The sequence below is a fragment of the Aptenodytes patagonicus genome, chromosome 21 (assembly GCF_965638725.1).
Source record: "Aptenodytes patagonicus chromosome 21, bAptPat1.pri.cur, whole genome shotgun sequence".
NCBI classification, from domain to species: Eukaryota; Metazoa; Chordata; class Aves; order Sphenisciformes; family Spheniscidae; genus Aptenodytes; species Aptenodytes patagonicus.
This window is the reverse complement of record NC_134969.1, coordinates 2,303,873-2,324,167: the sequence shown is the minus strand read 5'-3', so window position 1 is coordinate 2,324,167 and position 20,295 is coordinate 2,303,873. Positions and strand designations below refer to the sequence as shown.

General features: G+C 45.4%; 1 protein-coding gene across 1 annotated transcript in view; it reads right to left on the bottom strand.

Annotated features, from left to right (window-relative positions):
* The window catches only part of CSMD2 (CUB and Sushi multiple domains 2), a 309,987-nt gene that overhangs the window by 96,167 nt on the left and 193,525 nt on the right, over positions 1-20,295 (bottom strand). Inside the window, exons 15-24 of the mRNA XM_076357104.1 lie at positions 19,901-20,095; positions 18,182-18,320; positions 17,271-17,458; positions 16,688-16,876; positions 16,342-16,458; positions 10,255-10,470; positions 7,750-7,938; positions 3,527-3,696; positions 1,706-1,862; positions 1,128-1,319 (exon numbers count right to left, since the gene is read on the bottom strand). Of these exons, the coding sequence (XP_076213219.1) occupies positions 1,128-1,319; positions 1,706-1,862; positions 3,527-3,696; positions 7,750-7,938; positions 10,255-10,470; positions 16,342-16,458; positions 16,688-16,876; positions 17,271-17,458; positions 18,182-18,320; positions 19,901-20,095 (1,752 nt within the window). The remainder of the gene's footprint in view (positions 1-1,127; positions 1,320-1,705; positions 1,863-3,526; positions 3,697-7,749; positions 7,939-10,254; positions 10,471-16,341; positions 16,459-16,687; positions 16,877-17,270; positions 17,459-18,181; positions 18,321-19,900; positions 20,096-20,295) is intronic.

Genomic DNA, 20,295 nt, shown 5'->3' with positions numbered 1-20,295 from the left:
ACATGCTGTCAAAGCTTCCCTCCACCTTTTTGACTTTGTGAATAAAGGCAGAGCCTGCCAGCATCCTGCTTTACACGATTCACACGTGGGGTGAAAGAGCTCAATTCTTCCGCCTGTATCTGCAAAAAGTCTTAATGATTCAGTGTGATACAATGAAGAAGCCAACATACGTATGTATCTGCTAAATGAACCTCAAAAGCACATGAGGATTTTGAATTCATTTTCATAATTTATCCATTAAAATTCTTTAAGTTTCCACATGCTCACACAGACACGACCATTCATATGTAATATACGTATAGCAAATAGGGTAAAGGCTAAGAAGATGCATAAATCACAGAAATTTGTCTTTTTACCTCAATAATCAAGGCTAAAATTCAGCAGAGTTACCACATAAAGAATGGTCCTAACTCATGGGAGAATACAGAGTGCCAATGTCTGAGCACATCACTTATAACCATGAAAGCAGCCTCCTGGTTGTCGAGATCTCTCTGAGGACTAAGTCCGTAAGAACTTTGCCACGTCCTGGAAACACTAGCTAATTATGAAGCTGTCAAGTAACAGATCAACAGCATTTCATTTAGGTACACAAAACTAAGTATCAGAATTTTCCAAGCAAGAAGATATCCTTCTGGAGAGCTCCAGGTAAAAGGGAACTCAGGACTTAGCTAAGAAAAGACTGAGGAAATTAAAACATCTGAGGATCTGGAATCAGGTGTCATGTAGCTCTCAAATAAACATGACTTTGAACTGTCAAATGCCTGGACACACGCTGATGTCTGCCATTATCAGAAAGTGCCACTGTTTAACACATTCAAGTGAAAGGACAAGGACTGGAAAAGCAGTAGTCTCCTTGCAGTGAAGCAAGAAACCTTGTCAAATCGGTGCTCCTGAGCACAGTGTTTCATGTTAAGACTGCTTGTAGAAGCTCTGAAGAGATCAGTGCTCGCTATCTGAAGATGCCTTACATAGCATCCTTATCATGGTCTTTATTAATGTAGATAGGTGCGATCAGTATCAGAGTTAACATCGTATGTATTAGCAAAGGAGGAAGAAAGGGCATTCAGTGTGATGCCCACAGGCAAAGTACTTGTTAGAGGACGTTTTAAAAGCAAGAGTTGTCTCACCTACACAGGTTGGCAGGGGTTGATCCCAAGCTCTCCGCTCCCCCGTCAGGCAGACCAGCACCCTGCTGCCTCGCAGGGTATAGCCAGGGTCACAGCTAAAGGATACAGAGCTGCCAGCAAAGTGTCCCTCATCACGGACCTTGTAGCCGAACTGTGGGATGCCAGGGTCCTCGCATTTAATGAGTTCAAAACCTGGAGCAGGAGAAACAGCGTCCGTTTTCATCAGATATTTAACAGCCAGGAGATATTAACACAGGATCATACTAATATTTTCTTCTTAAAATCATTTGCTGGAGAGAAAAAACACCATATTGAAAATTAATATTTTTCTAATTAATATTTGAACGAGATCCCAGAAATCTGGTATCTCAGCTTTGATCCAAAATTTCTGTATCACCACTGCCTCATTCACAACAGAAAAGGTTTGCCGGCATAATCATCTCCCTCACTCCAATTCCACTTTAGACTACAAGATCTTTATGGAAAGGACTGTTTCCTCTGGTCATGCAACTGTAACATAAAAATACACCATTACACCTCAGATTCCCACCTCACAAGCACATGGGCCTAAGACTTACTAGAAAACTGCAGCTCAAAGCCTTTACTCGTGTTCTCGCTGTTGGTGATAAACTCAAGCCACATGCTGCTGGAAGTGCTGTTTATGCTGGTGCCGAGCATTTCAGAGCGGCTAAAGGAGCCCAGCAGGCGAGCAGAGCTATTGCTGCCATCGTAGACCTGGGAGGAACAAGAAACACATACTGGAAAACATATTTTGTTTGCTACTTCAGGGACCAAATCACCCATGAGCACGAACAGGGACGGTTCCTTTGAAGCCAGTGAAATTATCCCAACTAAGAGTCTGACTTGACGAGACTTCATGGTGCTGCTCATCGGAGGAGCAGGATTCTTACCCTGGAGGATCCGCATCCTTCTCCTTACACCTGAGCTTATACTGCACTCAGGGCTGTGCTTTCTGAACTAAGCTCTCTTTCCAAAGGTGCAGCACAGCTACTGGGAAAAACATTTTCTCCCTACAGTGACTCTCAGATGTGCCTTGACCCCGCTATTATTTAAGGAAGAAAAAAACCCCATCATTTTGTTTTTCTTTTATATAGCATGATTCTCTACAAGGATAAAGAGCAACTTCTCACTAGTGGAGATTGATAGTAACCTTCCTCAGGAGCAGAGGAGAAGTTGATGACAAACCTGTTGCAAGAACATAATTTCTTTCACAACGAGTATATGCTTTGCATTAGCTGCAAATCTCTCTCTCTTTCCCGTCATTTGTGAGCTGAAAATATGTGGATTACATCTATCTCGCGGTGCAGAAGTATGGCACTTAAATAAGGACAGAGTTCTCTGGGAAGATGGCTTAGCACAGCAGAACACATCTTGTAATATTAATATGCCTCCTACAAAACCATTTTTGTGGTTAATAGAAAGTCAGCCTGGATTTGTCTCCTTCTATATAGAGTCCTGAAACTTGTAAATGCAGATTAATCTAAGACTGAGTATGGGAATGCTGAAGAGCTTGAGTCTGGAGGTCTGCATTTAAATAAACCCCTTTTTGGGACAAATCAGCCTTGATTCTTAAAAAAACGTAAAAATAATGCTAAGGACCCTCACACTTCCTCATGTGTTAACAGTTTCCCCTGTGCAGATAAGAACTGAAGTTTAGCTACAGAAGAACAACCCCTGGCATTCCAACAGATCTCTAAATCTCAGGGAAGTCTTCACAGCAGAAGGTGCACTGATATGGCAGAGATAGCTACATTTTTAATGGATACAGAATTTGTTTACACATCCATCTGCAGACTGAAGCCTCAAATAACCAGCTAGGCTGAAGCGCAAAGGACATTCACTATTGCCTTAACGCTGCTGCCAGAGACTGCTATGAGCTGGTGAAGTTCAGAGGTGCTGATTCCCTACAATTACACAGTATGTTTTTAAGCACAGCAAACTAACGCACAGCAGTGACATACACTGATCAGACAGCGTCCCTGGGCTAGAAGATATTGTTTCACAGATGCGTCGCGTCTTGTGTCTTGCTCTAACCTTAGAGGGGGTACACACAGACAGTATTCTAGCCCAGCTGCCCTGGGTTCAGTCTGGTCTGTGAGAATTTTGCTGCTCCCTTCAAAACGGCCGTGCCAGTCACTGAACAACAGAGCAGTGACTGTGGGTTCCAGCAGCCCTGTGAAGGGCTTCTGGGGCGATGTCAGTCCAATTCCTAGTGTGAGACTCTTCCAGAGATTACCACTGCACTGTCAGCACTGCCTGGGCAGCATTCTCCAGAGATCAGATCGGCTAACTCCATTAAAGTTTTAGAACTTTCCCTTTCAGATCTCGCTCTCATTAGCAGCACGGTAGTGCTTCATTGCTAGAGACGGAAGAATTACCTTGAGGACATCTCCTGCCTCCAGTTCAAAAGTCCTGGCTTTCAGCTGGATCCCCTTTCCTGGCTGGGTCTGGATGGAGTAGATGCACTCATGATTGTTGTTATAGTTTATTGGATAGTTGGGGGACAGCAGAACACCTTGAGTTCCAGTTACAGATGAGCCACATTCAGCTATATAAAGACACAAAACCACATTTTAATAACCACATGTATATTCTAGCCATACAACACATGCAGGTGATTCCTCCAAACGGCCACAGATGCTCACTCCTTCCTATACCCATCTGCTAACATATCCATGGACCCTATTTCCAAGTGCAGTCAGTAAAAAGAACAGTACTTAATAGCACTTCTATCATCATTAAACCCCAGGTGCCTTACAAGAGAGATTAATACCCTCTCCTTATATGGATAGGGAAACTGAGTCACAGAAAGCTGGTGTGCTCAAATGCTATCTTGGGACCCAGTTCAGAAAAACATTCCAAAAATCCCTGGAAAGCCACCACCTGCGTGAAGCAGCGCCTGTGCTTCTGTTCCTTCCTGATTAATGAACCAGAAGGAAAATAAAAAAATATTGTTAGATTGAAATATTTGAAGTCTTTTCCATACCTATACAAAGCTCATCCTATACCTATATATCATATATAAAAATCACGGTATTCATTCAACAGTCAACACAGCACACCACCGATTGCTCGTACCTGCATTGCAAGTGCCAGAGCTCTTTGTGCAGAAAGATATGCTTAGTGAAACTTCCAAAAAATTACAAATGATAAAGCTATGCCTGAATTTCAAAACCTTCCCCAAAATAATTTCCTGAAAGCTAAGAGGGCAAAATTTGACCTTATGTGTTGTTAATGTGTCCCTCCGCTCTCCAGTTCATCATTTGACAGTATTTTAAAGGACCTCTTGTCCCTTGCTCCCTGCATTTATTTTCTTCCCGGCTCTGCAGCTAACAATTACATCCATTCCCATTACAGAAAGACAGAAAACCAGAGATCCTTTTGCCTCTCAGTTTCAGAAACTTGCTCAGATTTACTATCTTTGTTTCTTCCCAAAATGTCACTCAAAGAACGACACTGGGCTCAGGTTTTTCTGTGGCATAGACAAAATTGACCTTTCTTTTTCAAAAGACAAGGGGCTGGGGCCAGAGAAGGAAATGCTGAGGTGGGCATCCCTATGGATCTCTTGCTCAGGGAACTGGAGGGGCAGGGGTAGCTAATGTTACTGCAATTGTTTCTCCCTTCCCCGAGACGAGTTTATGTCCTATGACAGGTTATAAGCGGCCATGATTTCAGAAAGAAGGAAATAAGGAAGGAAGGAAATAAGGAAAGAAAGAAAGAGTCGTTTCCCTGTTGTTATTCACTACGACCTGCAGTCCGTCCCTGTTCCATTACATTCTTCTAGTAAGACTACTCTGCTCCTTCACCAGACCTGCTTCCTTTTCTACTCTGTGCAGTGTGAACAGTATTTGATTTTGAGCCAAATTTGAATTTAGAAGAGTTGTGTGACTCAAAACTTGGCAGAATGATCCTCTTTAGAGAAGGAAGAGGATGCCGCTTTGGAGGTTTGACCTATCTTGGATGTCAGGAAATCACAGTTTAATGCTTCTGGAAACTAGCAACAGCCACCCTTCACCGCTGTATTTTGTGTATTTTAATTGCAAGCTTTTAAGGACACAATCTCTCACTCATACGAACATGCCACAGTGAGTATAACAGGACTGCTATGGGCATGTCTTCACTACGTGAAGTGGTGAACAGACATTCAAGTGCATCTGAGTGCAAGACGCAGTACTACTGTGATAGCACTGAGCTCCACCAGAGCTCACGGGACAACGTGAAAATGAGCTCTTACCTGCTGTTATCACAGGGAGGAAGCAAAAGTCCACAACACTCACAGCTTGAGGGCCTACTTGCAAAATGGCATCCAAAGGATGTCCTCCTTAGAGGACATCTGCTGCCAGCAGTTGTTGCCTTGTCTGAGTGCCTGATTTCGGCTAGGACCATTGCAGCCTGTTTGCTACATATATATACAATCCCTCAACACATGTAAATCTGCCTTGCAACCACCATGTGTTTAGGATTTTTCGTTACTCCCTGATTAGCTCCCACACAGCAAACCATGAGTTGTTGTTTTCTCAGCCTACTTACCCTGAAAGATTTGCAGCTGTAAAACACTGGCTCCCTGTTCCTTTGAGTCCTGGTGTTTTGCATGCACAGCTGGGGAGAGTCACTCCAACTTGCCCTGAAAACAGCTTTTCTGATTAGCTAGCTCTGCCTCTCTCCACAAGTCCTCACAGCATACAAAGTTGCTGGAGCTGAGCGAAACCATCACAGCACTTGTGCAGCTTTCTACACTGACTCTGCCACCTCTCCCGGTCCTCCAATAAAGCGTGAGGGTGAAGTAAGGAAGCAGCAGCAGATACGCTGAGAAGAGGTACTTTGGAGGTGACTTTCTCCTCCTCTCTTGCCATGCATGAAAAGTGGGACATTCACTTTAGCACAGATCACCCAGGGATGATGCTGGAGACATCACCACTTGGGATCTGGTCTGAAGTAGCAGTCGGTGGGGAGCATTCCTACCCTGGAGAGAGGGGTCGGCCAAAGGAACAAACTGCTCTCCTTTCTCTCCAGACCCGTCTCTAGAACAGGAATTGAATACAAAGTGTCTGGATTGTTGGCAATACCAATTTAATCTCCTGTGATCTTAATGGGTAAGTCTCCAATGTCCACCCATGTCCAGGGCAAGCACGTATAGCTGAGTGTACAGCAGGGAGATTGTGGAAAAAAACTGTCACCCTGCCACCAAAGCTCTGCACAAATCACCAGACAGTGAATTAATAATATAAAACCAACATGCTAATTCAAAGCCAGCTGCAGTAGGGACTTGGCAAATGGAAGTCAGCATGTCCACTTAGCGATGATGTCTGAGCATCAAGTTTAAAGCTTTGTTATTATTCTTTTTGATTTCTATTCCCCTGATTAGCTTTCTCTGCAACCTGATTATTATTCATGTCCTGAAGAGGCTGCTTGTCACAGCAGGATGATGCAACCCTGTGACCTAAGCATTAAGCAGTGCTGGGAAATGCATTCAGCATGACACGACTCTACAGACAGAAAGTAGACTGGCTTTTGCTGGGACACTGTCTTTGCAATGACCCTCAAAGGTCACTAACACAGATCAGGAAAATCAAAGCAGGCTTTGCCAGACTGAAAAACAGGCAAGAGATCTGGTCTGTCTGATTTGAATGAATCCTTCATGGCTCTGGGTGAGCCAGGCAGCAGCAGAGCACTCAATAGTTTCCTACTTACTAAACTATACAACAAAAAAGTACGTTAAATCTTTTTACAAAGGCTTGAAGCATCCTTCTTCCTTTCTGCTCTCTTGCTGTAGCACATTGCTACTTTTGTTCTTTTATGCGAACCGTTACGCTTGGAGGGTTCCGTGGGCTGGGCAGGGGGGTGCTCTGCAGACCTTGCTAGACAAGACTGACTGTAGCCCATCTGCATCAGGGACGACAGCCAGAGACTAGCTCAGTGTTGCAGATGGATTTTTCCTCTCCTCTATCCTTAGATTTAATTATTAGTATAAATAATGGCTGGAGGGTTGCAAAAAGGACTTGCAACGGTTAGGAGGAGAAGGGGGGAAAGGTGTAAGGTGCAAGAAACCTCTGGAGGATAAGGAAAAGGTAAAAGCCAGAGGGGGTTTCCCAGAGATGTCCATACTAACATGGAACTTGCATTGCTTAAGATCACCCACCCAGAAACAGCTTTCACGTCTGGAGTATTAAGTTTTACAACACTCCGATTCAAAGGGAGGATGGCCTTAAAACCATGCTGTTTTACAGAAGCTATCCCAAAAGGGATGACAGGTCTCCCACACCTCACGATTCATTCACTCATACAATCACTGGGGCTCGACCGCAGTGCTGTGGACGGGCTGCAGAGGCATAGGGCTTCTGCCGGTGTGTCTGCCCCAATCTGCTATGCACTTGGTGCGCTCCAACCTGGGAGAGGACTGCAGCCCTTCTGCCTGTCCCTCCTCTCCCCACACACAGTTGCGGGGCTGAAAGCTCATTCCAGCTCCCTCTCCCCCACCCCTGCACCAACCACCCTGCAAGCTGAAAGATGCCATCCTGGTGGATGCCACCCATCCCTGCCCACCTAAACAATCCAGCACAGCGTAACCAACCAAGCAAAATGAAAGCACATGACCACCTACCAACACACCTTGGCAGAGGCGAACTCCACACACGCCGTCTCCCCCCGAGGCAGGTGATGCGGGATGCACCCTCCAGCCGGTAGCCGGGGAAGCAGGAAAAGGTGAGGACATCTCCCACTCCGAACTGCAGGCCCTTTCTGATGCTGTAGGCTGGGACCTCCGGCTCATCACAGGGCTCCAAATCATATTCTACAGGGAACAAACGGACATTTACAGAATGGCAGGGCGACACCTCATACTCCGTTCTCGCCGGTGAGGGTACCCCAGTCCCTGAACACGAGGATGAGGAGGGAGCTCTGAGTTTTGATCCAGCTGCAGTGAAGCTCTGCAAAGGAAGCATCCATGCAAGACGTGCATCCAGTTTGAGCCATGAAGACCAACTTGGGTTTCACTGTCAATATGCAGCCCCCACGGTGTCGCCAGGATCTTGATTTAAACCAACTCAAAATACAACAGGTCTCTTTTTCTGTCGCTGTTGTCAGACAAACAAGAAACAGACATCAGCGGTGACAAAACAGGATGGAAATTTGTCATTCTCCCTCTGGTATAGTCAAATGAAGATGAATTGATCCGGATGGGACTTCTGGTGCCTCTACATTACTAATCCTGAAAATGAATGAACACAGCATCCTGCTTGGGGAATGCAAGAGAACATTTAAGCTGCTGCTAAATGAAAGGTCATGTAGCATTGTGGCTAATAGCCAAATGTCTTTGACCACAAAACATTTTGAAGGAAACCTGTTTTGAGGGTTCTTTTTTGAAAAATAACAGACCTGCAAAGTACAAAGTATGTACATATATATCTAAAGGAAGCTAAAAATATAACTGACTCCCATTTTCATTTTCCAAGAAAGGAAAGAAGTCCCCAAACACATTAAAAATAACAGTTATAATTAGATAATTTGAGGCAATTTTTAAGGCAAAAAGCCATTTTTCCCCCATCAAAATGAGAGTTAATTGGAAACTTTCTGACTAGTTTCCACAGAGTATCACATGCAAATTCCTGACTTCAGAGGCCAGAACAAAGGTATCGGAAACCAGTTCTCTCAGTGCACCAGGTTTTATCTGCATTTATGGCAACAGCTCTGTCCGTCAAAGACAGCAAACACATCAGCACTGAGCTCCACAATAAAAATGGTCATTTCTCTTCCACACCAGCAGGCTGAATCTGCAGCTGTTGCCCCTCAGGACTAAAAAGTATGCTGAGATATGGAAAAGAACAGCAGCAACACAATAAGCTTTCGTCTGGTAACTGTTTTACAGAACGGCTTGTCGGGGCGCTCAGGCAGTAAAGATTACATTTTCTGAAACGCGTGCACAGGCAAACACTTTGGCAGTCACTTGTAGGACTTCGGGTTAAAGGACAGTTAAACACCTTGCGCAGAGATTACCCACACAAAGCGGTTATTTACAAGTGCGATGATCTGTTCTGCATAGGCAAACGTGCCTTTCTCTGAGTCTCTCTGCAAGAGCACCATGCACACGCTACTCTTCATTGACAACTTCTGAATATCTGGAATTTCATTTGAAGAAACCAGCATTTTGTATAATCACAAACAGTCGAAGCCTGCAACAGAAGTGGCTGGTAAGCACAGGACTGGACTGGCTTACTGGAAATGCTCAAGGCAGAAGCTGTCTCACACAGCCAGCTCTTCACCAGCACAGCAGGGGCGAGAAGGGTCGCTGCAGTCAGCAAAATCCTGCATCCCTCGATGTCCTGGTATGTGCCCCAGGAGGTCTGCTTTCATCTGATATTACAGCAGGTCAATTAAAGGAAGCCCAGCAAGGGAAAATACTGCCTCCAGTTCCCCAGCAATGCCAGTGGGCTCATGAAAACCTGGCCTAGGCTGCACGTGGCACGTGTTACATCTAGGACAGGCTGAAGTCAGCTGCAGAGGCTGTGTCGCTGGATGAGCATCCAAGTGGAGCAATGACCCAATGGAAAAAAGAGCGACCAGGCGAACAATGCGAGTGACCAGCTCTGCCTTGCTCCTTATCCAAGAAGTCCAGATTGCTCAACGTTGCCTTCCAAAAGATCCCATCTGTCCCAGCTTCCCACGCTGGAAATGGAAATGCTGTAACTACTGCACTGATTTTCCTCTGATAAACAGAGAAAGAAAGCATCTGGAGGAAAGAGGGATAAGCATACCCCAAGAAAACGCTAGCTGAAACTCCATAAACAGAGCAGAAAAGATGACCATGTGGGGAGGGAGAAGGCAACAAACACCTTTGTAGTGGGATTTAATTCCAGTGGGTTCAATCCAGTCATCTACCGAGGCTCAAGGCAGACAAAATTGCTACATCTGGTGACATGGGGACTGCAATGAGAACATTTCTTGGGACATACTGTGGTTTAATGCTAGAATAATTTACTGGGTTTACAAGAGGAGTGACTGTCAGTGGCCCAAATCACATGCACTGCATCAACAAAGTTATTCCCAAGATTTGCAGAAAAGCAGGAAGGAAAAGGAAGGAATGAAGTTCTTTGTCCACCCCTGTCCTTACCTGAGAAGGTGATGTTGAAACCCTCATAGGACATGGAGAAGTCTGAGATGAAGCGAATTTGAGCAGAGAAGTTTCCGAAGAGCCCCGCACTAAGCGGGGCAGGGAGCCGAGAGCCCGTCAGTTGCTTCAGTGGCTGAGCAAAGCTGGTATTTTCAGTGATGAGGAGGTAGTCATGGCCATTCTCCAAGTGAAAGGTATGAAAGGTGAAGAACACACCTGCAGGGGAGGAAAAATAGAGATGGCTTCAGCCAGCAGCATTCATATGGCACCCCTTCATCCCAGAGCCAAAGCCACTCTCCTCTCCCTGAGATGACACCAGGGATCTTCAATCTTCAATCCTGTCCTTTGTAACGCAGGAACAGAGATGACACAGGCCTGCTCGAGGGACGGATCAGCAGCAGAAAGGACCGAGCCCAGCAGCTTAGAGGAGTATTTTATTTTAAACATGTTGACCTTTAGATGGATAGCAAGACCAGCAAAAGCTGTAGTTGTGAGGACTTGAAAACAACAAAAACAAGTTGTGTTCTGGAAAGAATTCATACCTAGAAAAATAGGACTTAAGCCAAGCATCAAGGTCAGAGAGGCTTTTCCAGAAGATAAAGTATGCCAGCAGTGTTACTGCAGGGACTTCATATACCTTTCCTTTGACGGGACTGAACGCTGGTCTCTGGAGGATGGAGGACAACAGGAGCGATCACACATGGACAAACCTGTTTCCTCAGCCATACGTGTCTCATGAGCCGTTCACGTGCATCTCCCAAGTAAGCGCTATGTCACACAGCCATGCTCCCTTCCAGCAACACAGTGGTGCGGCCAGCAGCGCCCCAGCACCTTGCTCCAGGGCCCAGCCCAGCCCTGTCCTGCTGGGAGGGGGCTGCTGCTGTCCCTTCCCTGCTTGTGACCCGCTCCCAGGACCTGCTGTCCCCTCCGAGGCACGTGGTAGGAAGCGCATATGCAGCCGTTGCAGATTTTGGCAGGGCACACAGAGTCAGGGTGGTTAGCCCAGGTCTTGCCAGCCGTAACAGATCTTAGAAGCGAAGAAAATCCTACACTTTTATTCACATTAGACTGACAAAAATAAAAACCACAACAGATCCAGCTACAGAAAGAACAGACAAAACACAGGAAAACTATTTTGTCTCTTCTTCCAAATTCAATTTCAATGATTTGAAACATTTCAGTGAGAAAGCTGTGACCTTACTGCATTTGTAAATGAACAAGAAAGGAGTAATGGATTACTTAAAGTATCCTTCACACCTACAGACACAAAATAGTAAGTACTTCAGGCTTTTGCCAAAGCCTCCAGCTAGGTGATTTTTCATGCTGGAATTCAAATGCAATTAGAAACAGTTATTCTCTGGAAAATAATTCCATCTTTGAAAAACAAAAAGTAGCAGCGACAGCTTTCACAGAGCAAAGCAAGGTAGGATCTTGTATCAGAAACCCTGTCACATTACTGTCACACGACATTAGCAAGCTAAAGCGATGCCTAGCAATAAAAAAGCCTCTTTGCGTTTATATGGCTTCTTTCATCCAAAGATCTTCGCACGCTTTCTGAGCACCAAGGGGCAGGCTCCCGAGTCCCCCGCTCACGCTGAATTGGGCTTTACGCTCCTCATAACCCCACTGAACTCGACAGGGCTATTTGCAGAGAAACAGACTCCTCCATGCAAACACAAGTGCTGTAATCTGGTCTTCATTAGTCACAGTTAGATCCCTACCTCCTCGCACACATCAGGGGTGCCCAGTGGCATGACCGAGTTATTTCACTTAAGCCAATGATTAACAATACAGAGACTGCCAGCCTGGTGAGACCCAAGGGCTGTCTTGCTCTGCATCCCATCTCTGCCAAAGTACAGCATCAGCTGATTCAAAAGCAAGCACAGCAAATCTGTAAATAAGGATCAGAGGAATAATCTCCTCCTTGCTCCCCATTCCCCATTAATTTCTGGAGATCAGGATGAGACCAACCTAGAGATTGATTAAAGCTCTGGAGCATGAGATTTAATATCCATCCCAACAGTTTTTTTGTCAGCATCAAATTACAAGTCTGAATATTCCGTTTATCCCTACGTCCATCCAATTTCTTTTTGAAGGTTTACTGGTCACATGCAAGCAGTTTCCTTCCAAGAAATGAAGGACAGAGAAGTTGATAACCAATACCAAGCCTTTCCCACGGAAATCACTGGATTGGGAAGACGCAGGGCTCACAGGGTCATCTCAACTGCCCTGTTCTCTCCCCATCTTCATCCCTGCCACGCAGCTCATTGCACCTTGCTAACCTTCAGTGTCCCAGGCAGAAGTATTTATGCGACTCGCTGCTCAGCGATGACCGAAAGAGCTCTCGACTTTGGCAGTTCCTTCCTTATATCTAGGTAAATATTATATGGAGCCTGGCAGAAAGTTTTTAGTTCCACAGTTCCCCCCACAGAACTCCACAAAGGTAGGAACCGTCTAACGGTTTCCAAATCTTTGTCATTCTTACCAGCAGTACAGTCAATTGAAAATAGATATGACCTGTTTTGGCCTGAAAACTTGGTGAGATGCAGTGAATACAAAATGTCTTAAGTTCTCCCTGTTTATCAACTGACAGCAAATTTATACCCTCGCCTTTACAAAACCCAGTCTAAGAAACAGAAATAATATCACTCCACCAAAATCAACACCCCACCAGAGGAACACAAGCATAATTCAGTCCCCAGAACTGGGAGGACAGTCCCTGGACACCAGGTCTTTCAAGATAACTCCAATCACAGGGCACGAGGCCTCTCCAGCAGCAGAGCCAGTTAAGGGCTGTGTAACCGTAGCCATAAGGGCTAATTACAAACTCATTTTAAAGGATTGGTGACTCTGATTAAACCTTTGCTCTGGTCTGAAATTTACTGTGGCACAAAATGCCTCTGCAAATGCAGGGTTTCTTTTCCATTCTCTGTAAAAGAAACAACAAAACAAATTACAGGGAAAAGAAATCACTTTGAAGTTCTCAGGTTAAAAATAATAGTCCCTCTTTAAGCATTTAAATACCTTTGAAATTAAGCTGCTTTTAAACTCAAATTGTACATCTCATGAGTCCATAAAGTAAATCAGTGTCCGCAGTCACATAAAAATAACTGTTGTAACAACCAGCTTGTTTCAGGTAAGGGACTCATGTGCTGGCCACATGTGAGATGTTCATAAAGATCTAGGAGCAAATAACTTGAGACCAGCTTTTATGATGGAGATCATCCCTGCTCGGTCACTGGTTTGGCAGGGAATAGTCCGGTGGACTGGGAGGCACAAGCCCTGAACTCTGTTCTCTCTTATGGGAACTGAAAGACTTCCCAGGCCTGGGACAGCAGCAGTGCTGCAAGCCCAAGCAGTAAGGCATTAGTAGAAGTGGGTGTGGGAAACGTAAAACTAGAACAAGAAAAATCAGGTAGAATGGCAAACACTTCAGTCATCTAAATATATCCCCTGCTCCCAGCAGAATTGTTACAGCTTCTGGGTTTAGCAAGCACCAAATGTACCCAGTGATCACTGATGCACCCAGTGGTCTCCAAGAACAGGGAACTGAAAGACAAGGACAAAGCACGGAGAAAAGCCTCTGCACTGCAAGTGCCCTGCTGATGAAGTTAGCCGAGAATGGGGTTCACTTATGCCTTTTTTTAAAGCCTGTTCTGTTCTCCAAGGACTAAATTTATTCCATTTCAGTGGCTACTGCTCTGACTCAGGATCACACTGTTCCACTGCTCTTTGCTGAAGAATGAGAAGAAACGTTGCAGGAATGCTGAGCAGAGCTGGGAGAAGCTTGTTGCAATGCATTACACAGCAGTTTAACACAGCAACAGCTGGGAAGGTAGATCAATAAGAAAGAGAAAATATTGTTGCAAGAGAAAGGATGTATATGTATGTGCACGCACACTCCCACCAACACAGCCCAGCATCTAAATACATTTCAACATCCTCCATAAAACATTAGAGAAAAGGACATCTTTGTTCCTGTCCTCCTTTCATTGCGCTGGTAAACAAACAACTCGCCTGAACTACAGCGACAAGGAAGGAGGTTTTCCTGACACGTAACTTAACTATACGCCAGCTTATTATAACTGTACAGTGTCATCTATCTATCCTCTCCTCTAGCCCTAACCTCTAACTGGATTTGGAGATTACCTGCATCCAAGCAGCTGCCTGGGTGAAGCTTTCCTACTACAGAAAGCTCCACAAGTGCAAGAAGGGTGATTCTGCCTGGGGGCGAAGCACTGCCGCCGGCAGTCGCAGCCCGCTGCCCTGCAGAAGGGCACCTGCGCAAGGAGAGGGATCCCACCGTGTGCTGCAGTCTATTTCTAATGAGCTCCTGGAGAACAACCTTGAAGGAAGGATGCCAGCAGTGGGTAAGGAGAGGGATGAAAATACCAAACAAAACACAGTATGAACACGCTCTTTTCATTGGTATAGAAGAGTCTCTTTCTTTAAACACTCAACTTCTTTCCCTAGAATCTCATCCTTACCTTTCCAGCACAACCCGATAGGGAAGAAGAGCTGAAACTCTTGTCAAAGGCCTGGAGACCTATACATTTTCACTACAACTAGCTGGATTTACAGAGCAGCTCACGGTTTGGTTTTCTAATATTCATTACCTGCAGCTAAGGCTAGAATTTCCAAAGAAGCTCACAGGCTTCAGACCACTAAAGCTAGGACCAGCTTTCCAGAGAGCTCAACATCCAGCTTCTCTTAGTGCGACAAACATGGTCCGGTTCAAGATGGTCAGATCCAGGGCTGAATTCTTTGGATGATCCAGAACTGCATCACACTGAACTGATGTAAGGGATGTGCTGTTTCCTGTACTACTGAATTGGCGACAGCAGGATCTTTTACAGGACAGGGGAGGAAAAAGCCCCTAGACTTATGTAGACATATCCCTACTATTTGAAAATACTCCGTTTTTTCGAGCATTGCTTAGTTCCGTCAGAAGACTTTCTTCTGGTGTTGGCATAAAAGCACACAGGCCATCAGAGTTGCACTTTCTCATATAAAAGAGTGTCAGTTTGCTGTGCTGTGCTTAGCTTAGCTACAGGATAATGCTGCGTCTCATCGGAGAGCTGAATCCAAGGCAGAGTGGATTAATGAAGAGTGGATTGCTGCTACTCAACAGAATACTTTTCACAGCATGTGATGGTTCCCTTAATGCACTGTGCTGTTCATTGACAAGTTTATTTGCTGTAATACAAATGGTATTTGCAAAATTGGCTCATGATAGCTCCCGTCGTGCTGATATCTGGTACGATGAGACAGTTATACAAGAGTGCATAAAGTTACATAAAGGGTTTATACCCTTTGTGCTTACCCCAGGCAATACTGACTGGATCAGGAGAAATTACCTCCCGCCCTTGTACATAAAACTTGCTCTCTAATCGTCAATGATACATTTGCTTGGAATTTTCCTCCAAGACAAAAGATTGACCCGTGCTGCGCAGGAGACTGGACTAAATAGATCTGCACTTTGCCTCTGTGCTGGCAATACTCCTAGCTAGTGGGGAAATGAGAGCTGCAGAACTAGGACAGAGCTGGGAACTGAGAGCCCGAGTTCTGTCCCATGTCTAGAAATGATTTACTACAAGCTCCCACTTCTCAATCTGTAAAACGTTATATACATAGTGATCCAGCACTACAAAGAAAAATAAGGCTGAAAGTACTATCGAGTACCAAATATTCCTGCAGTGGTGTCAGTGGCAGCTCGCCCTTCCTCCATGTGACATTACTAGCAATACCAGGTGTCCAAACATCAGCTAACTTTCCAGAGGATACTGCCACAAAGATCTGAAACCTGGCGCAGGCTCTCAGATCGGGGGGGTTTGATATGGGACCATCTTTCCCTCTTAATTCGCTCCACCATAAAGGGATTAAGAGATGTGACACCAAAAACCTCTGCATCTTGTCCAGAGACCATGTTTGAGTGGTGGCAAGAATGGCAATTGGCCAAGCACATGGGTACCCATCATCACCGCCTTGGAGACAAACTCTTGGTTGACACAGGGAGCACTTGCATCCCCCACTGACCACCATCCTCCAGTCCATCTCTAAAACCACTCTAAGCTAAACGTTTCTCACCTTTTCCATGTGATGTTTCTATTGTCCACGTGCAGTTCAAGTTATTGGGATAAAAATCAGGGAAGCCTGGGGATAAGATAGTACCACTGGAACCACGAATGTAACCTCCACACAGAGCTGCCAAAAAAAAAAAAAAAGAGAAAGAATTAAAGAAGTCAAACCCCATCATCAGCTGGAAGAATATCAGCTCTTCTGAATGTCAAAACAAAGCCCAACCCATCAAAATCAAACAAAATACACAGATCAAATGTGACTGCAAACTTCACAATCGCTGCTTTGCTTTTGCAGTAGATCTGCAACGAAGCATTTGCCATCTTCTGCAGATGTCATCTTCTGCACTCCTTACCCTCACAGCTGGGCAGTGGCCGGCTCCACTGGAAGTTCGGCTCACACTCCAGGGCTTCGCTGTCACTCAGGGTGTAGCCTGAATCGCAGCTGAATGTCACCAGTGCTCCCACGTAGAAATCATTCCCATGGCGCTGGCCATTTACCGGGATCCCCGGATCCAAGCAGTGGTCTGACTGGAGCTTCACAGCTGTGGCAAACAAACCCACTCACGTCAGACCACTCAGTGGCTGCAGAGCCTGCTGCAAGGGGCAGTGATTAGCCTGGGGGAAAGTTCAACTCCTCCTATGAGCTGATTCAAAGTCCGACTGATTGCCCCCAAAGTAAGAGAATGAACGGACAGAGGACTCAACTCTGCCTCCTAAAATCAATAATATTCTGTAGATGCTAAAATAAAAAAGCCTCAACAACCAAGATGGTCAAAAAAGCAGAAACCGCTACTTCACTTGCAGCAACGTCACATTCTCCAATCACTGTAATAGCGCTAACTGCCGGGCGAAGGGGAGAAGCGAGTGCAATGGGCCTCTGATTGAGTCCATTGTGTCGCTGGAGAGCGTGTAATTACATGAATAACTTGCACTTACTTTCATATCGGATCTGAAAGCCTATGTCAGAGTGGCTTTTGTCAGTGGTGAAGAGGAGGTAGAGGTAGTTGCTGGTGCTGATGAGGAACTGGGGCACCTGAGTCCCATCATAGACACCTATCAACGGGGAAGAATAGGACCGGCCATCTCGCACTTCCAGGGTGTCATAATTCACCTCTGTCTTAAATCTGAAAGGGAGACAAGAATACGTCTGTGAAAAACCAGCATGGCTACTTTTTCTTTATTGCAGTCCTGAATGTGCTCTAATGACTAGAAAGCAGCACAGGCCACGGGGCAATACGTGGGTCCGTTTCTACTGCCTGACCTTCGGCTGGCTGAGCATCGTACTGAGAACATGTCGTTCCCCTCCTACGCATTTTGGTTTCTTTCTGATCCTTCACCTGCTTCATCTGCTGACACCGAACTGTCTTTGCAGCAACAAGCATCTTACACTACATGAACAATCACTTCTCAGACATACAGACCCAGGTTCAAGAAAGCATAGCTCTCCTCAAACAGCGAAATCCAGGGCAAGTCAGAGATTCGGCACGCCTGAGTCAGGGCAAGATCCTCACTGCTGCTTCTCCCTGGCAGGCTGAGCACATGGGAGCTCAGCCTCCAAAAACGTGTCCTACATGTGTCTAAAATAGCGCTACAAATTAGCAGGAGTTAGTCAAAACAAGAAGGGAAAAATCACCAGTTTCCACTTTTTCTTCTTGAACGTTGTTAGGTGAATTTAAATGTCTTGTCAGGAGTTAATTAAAAAAAGGAGAGAAAGAGAGAACCTCACTGCCAAACAGCGCTGAGCAGTTCGTTCCCTTTTCCTCCAGGGGTGGCTACAACTCAACACTGTTGGAACCACTGAAAAACAACCGCGAAGAGGAAACTTTTGAGAAGTCCAGGGTGAGCACCTGTCAAACGTGATCTTGATGGGGTAGCCCGGCTGGGCCTCTATGACCCACGCGCAGCTCAGGGAGTCCTTGTAGAAGCCAGGCCAGCCAGGGGACAGGATGGTTCCGCTGGGCGACGTCAAGTGGCCCCCACACGGCGCTGGGGACAAGGAAAATGACACAATTCAGGTGAAGAGCATCATGGAAGCTGTGGCATGACTGGTCATACGCCTCCCTGCCAGGCAGTATTGTCCTGCCATGCTTATTGTTTCTCATGTGTTAAAAATAATCAGAACCAGATGAAACACCACCGCTAGCTGGTAAGAAATTGCATTTTCAGCTTAAACTGAAAATGTAGCAGCCTGCTACTGTGTCTATAGGAGTCAGTAGCCTGACCTTGTGCAGCGGCTCTAAGGGGACAGGGTATAATAATAATTATTAGATATAAAACCAGAGAAAGCTGCAAGGTCAGTTTGCATTTCAGTAGCTGCAGGTGCCAGAAAATCTTTCATATCTGTGGTAATTGAGTCATGTCTTTTCTACCACAAGGGACATCACAAGACTATGGCATTTATACCACACTGTGGTCCCTTGTGCCATCAGCAGAAGCTGAAGGCATATTACTATCTTTTCTGGAAAAAGGACACCAGATCTAATGTACGAGAGGAACAAAATCCTATAGCCCTAAATAACTGCAATGTATTGTCCTCTAAAAGAAAAAATCAAATGGGATGGAAAAACCGTGTCTGTTCCTGTGAGTTTGTGTTCCCCCTGCTCAGCACTTTTGCAGGATTCATCACCCAGTGTTTCTTCATGTCCCGCTGCGGTAAGTCACCGGTGCCGGTCACGCACGTCTCACATGGCAGCGTGACCACGTTACTGTCACAGCCTTCGGGAGCTCCCACGGGGCAGACGAAGCCCATCGTCCCACGGTACTCACTTGCCAGTTGAGTCCTCATGGACCAAGGAGGCCTTGCTCCTCCAGAGCAGCTGCTGAAGCACCAACCCAGGGCCAACCCTGGTGTGAGCTCTGCACAAGGGCTACAGAATGTCACATTTGATATGACCTTAAATACCTATAAGTCTGGGCCTAAAACCTTCACTGCTGATCTGAAGCACGCCAGATGAAAGTCAATTGATCTCAACTGGATCCTAACTAATTATTTTTGAACAAGAGGCTCCTTTCTGCCCCAAAGCTACATAATTTCCTGTCAGGACTTCTGTCCATCTTTCAACTCTTTTTTTAGGTCTCTTTCTTTCCCATTAATTTTTTACTTTTAGTCATCTGTAAATCAAAGCCTTTTATTATTATTAGAAAAACACCTGTTACAACAAGAACTGAACTAATAAAAATAATCCCCATCATTCATTTCACAAAAAATTAAAAAACAAACTGAGTTCAGTGCTCGGTGATTATCGGACTGGCACTTCCTCCTAAGCAAACTCTTCTGTGCAGACAATACCTTCCAGAGCTATGTAAAATCATGGCCGTAACTGAGAAGCTGAGGGTTAGAACTGAAGTCCAATAGTCCTTCAGCTCTCAACAACAAATGCCTCTGCCGATACAATGGCAAAAGGCCTCCCACAAGGTCAGCGCTGTATACTTTTGCTATGGGTTATGTGACTGGGACCTTGACAGACAGAACTATTGTCCTTTTTCCTGAAAGGCTGCAAACACCAGGGGATCATTATCCCTCCAGGGTGCATGTACAGACTAGTAAGAAAGATGATAAAATTTACCTTCGCATCTGAGTACCGCATTGTTCCAGACCACATTTCCTTCCTTCAAGATGCAGGTGATGGTTTCTGAGCCGTGGGTCCTAATGAAGCCCTCATCGCAAAGGAAGGACACAGAGCTGCCAAGCTGGAGGCTGTCACCAAAGCGCTTTCCGTTCACAGGCACGCCAGGGTCAGGGCATTCGTTATGCCTAAATGCTAAGAGGGAAAGAGAAGAGAATAGTGAGTAACTTGTTTCACCCACCTCTGTCCAATTCAAAAATAAGTATGTTGGACCACAAACTTTGGAATTAAACAATAGTTTCACATCTTTCCTATGGAGACGAGAGCACTCGATCTTGTCCCCGGACAGTGAGCCTTCCTCACAGGGAAGACCAAACAGCATGGACTTGAATTTG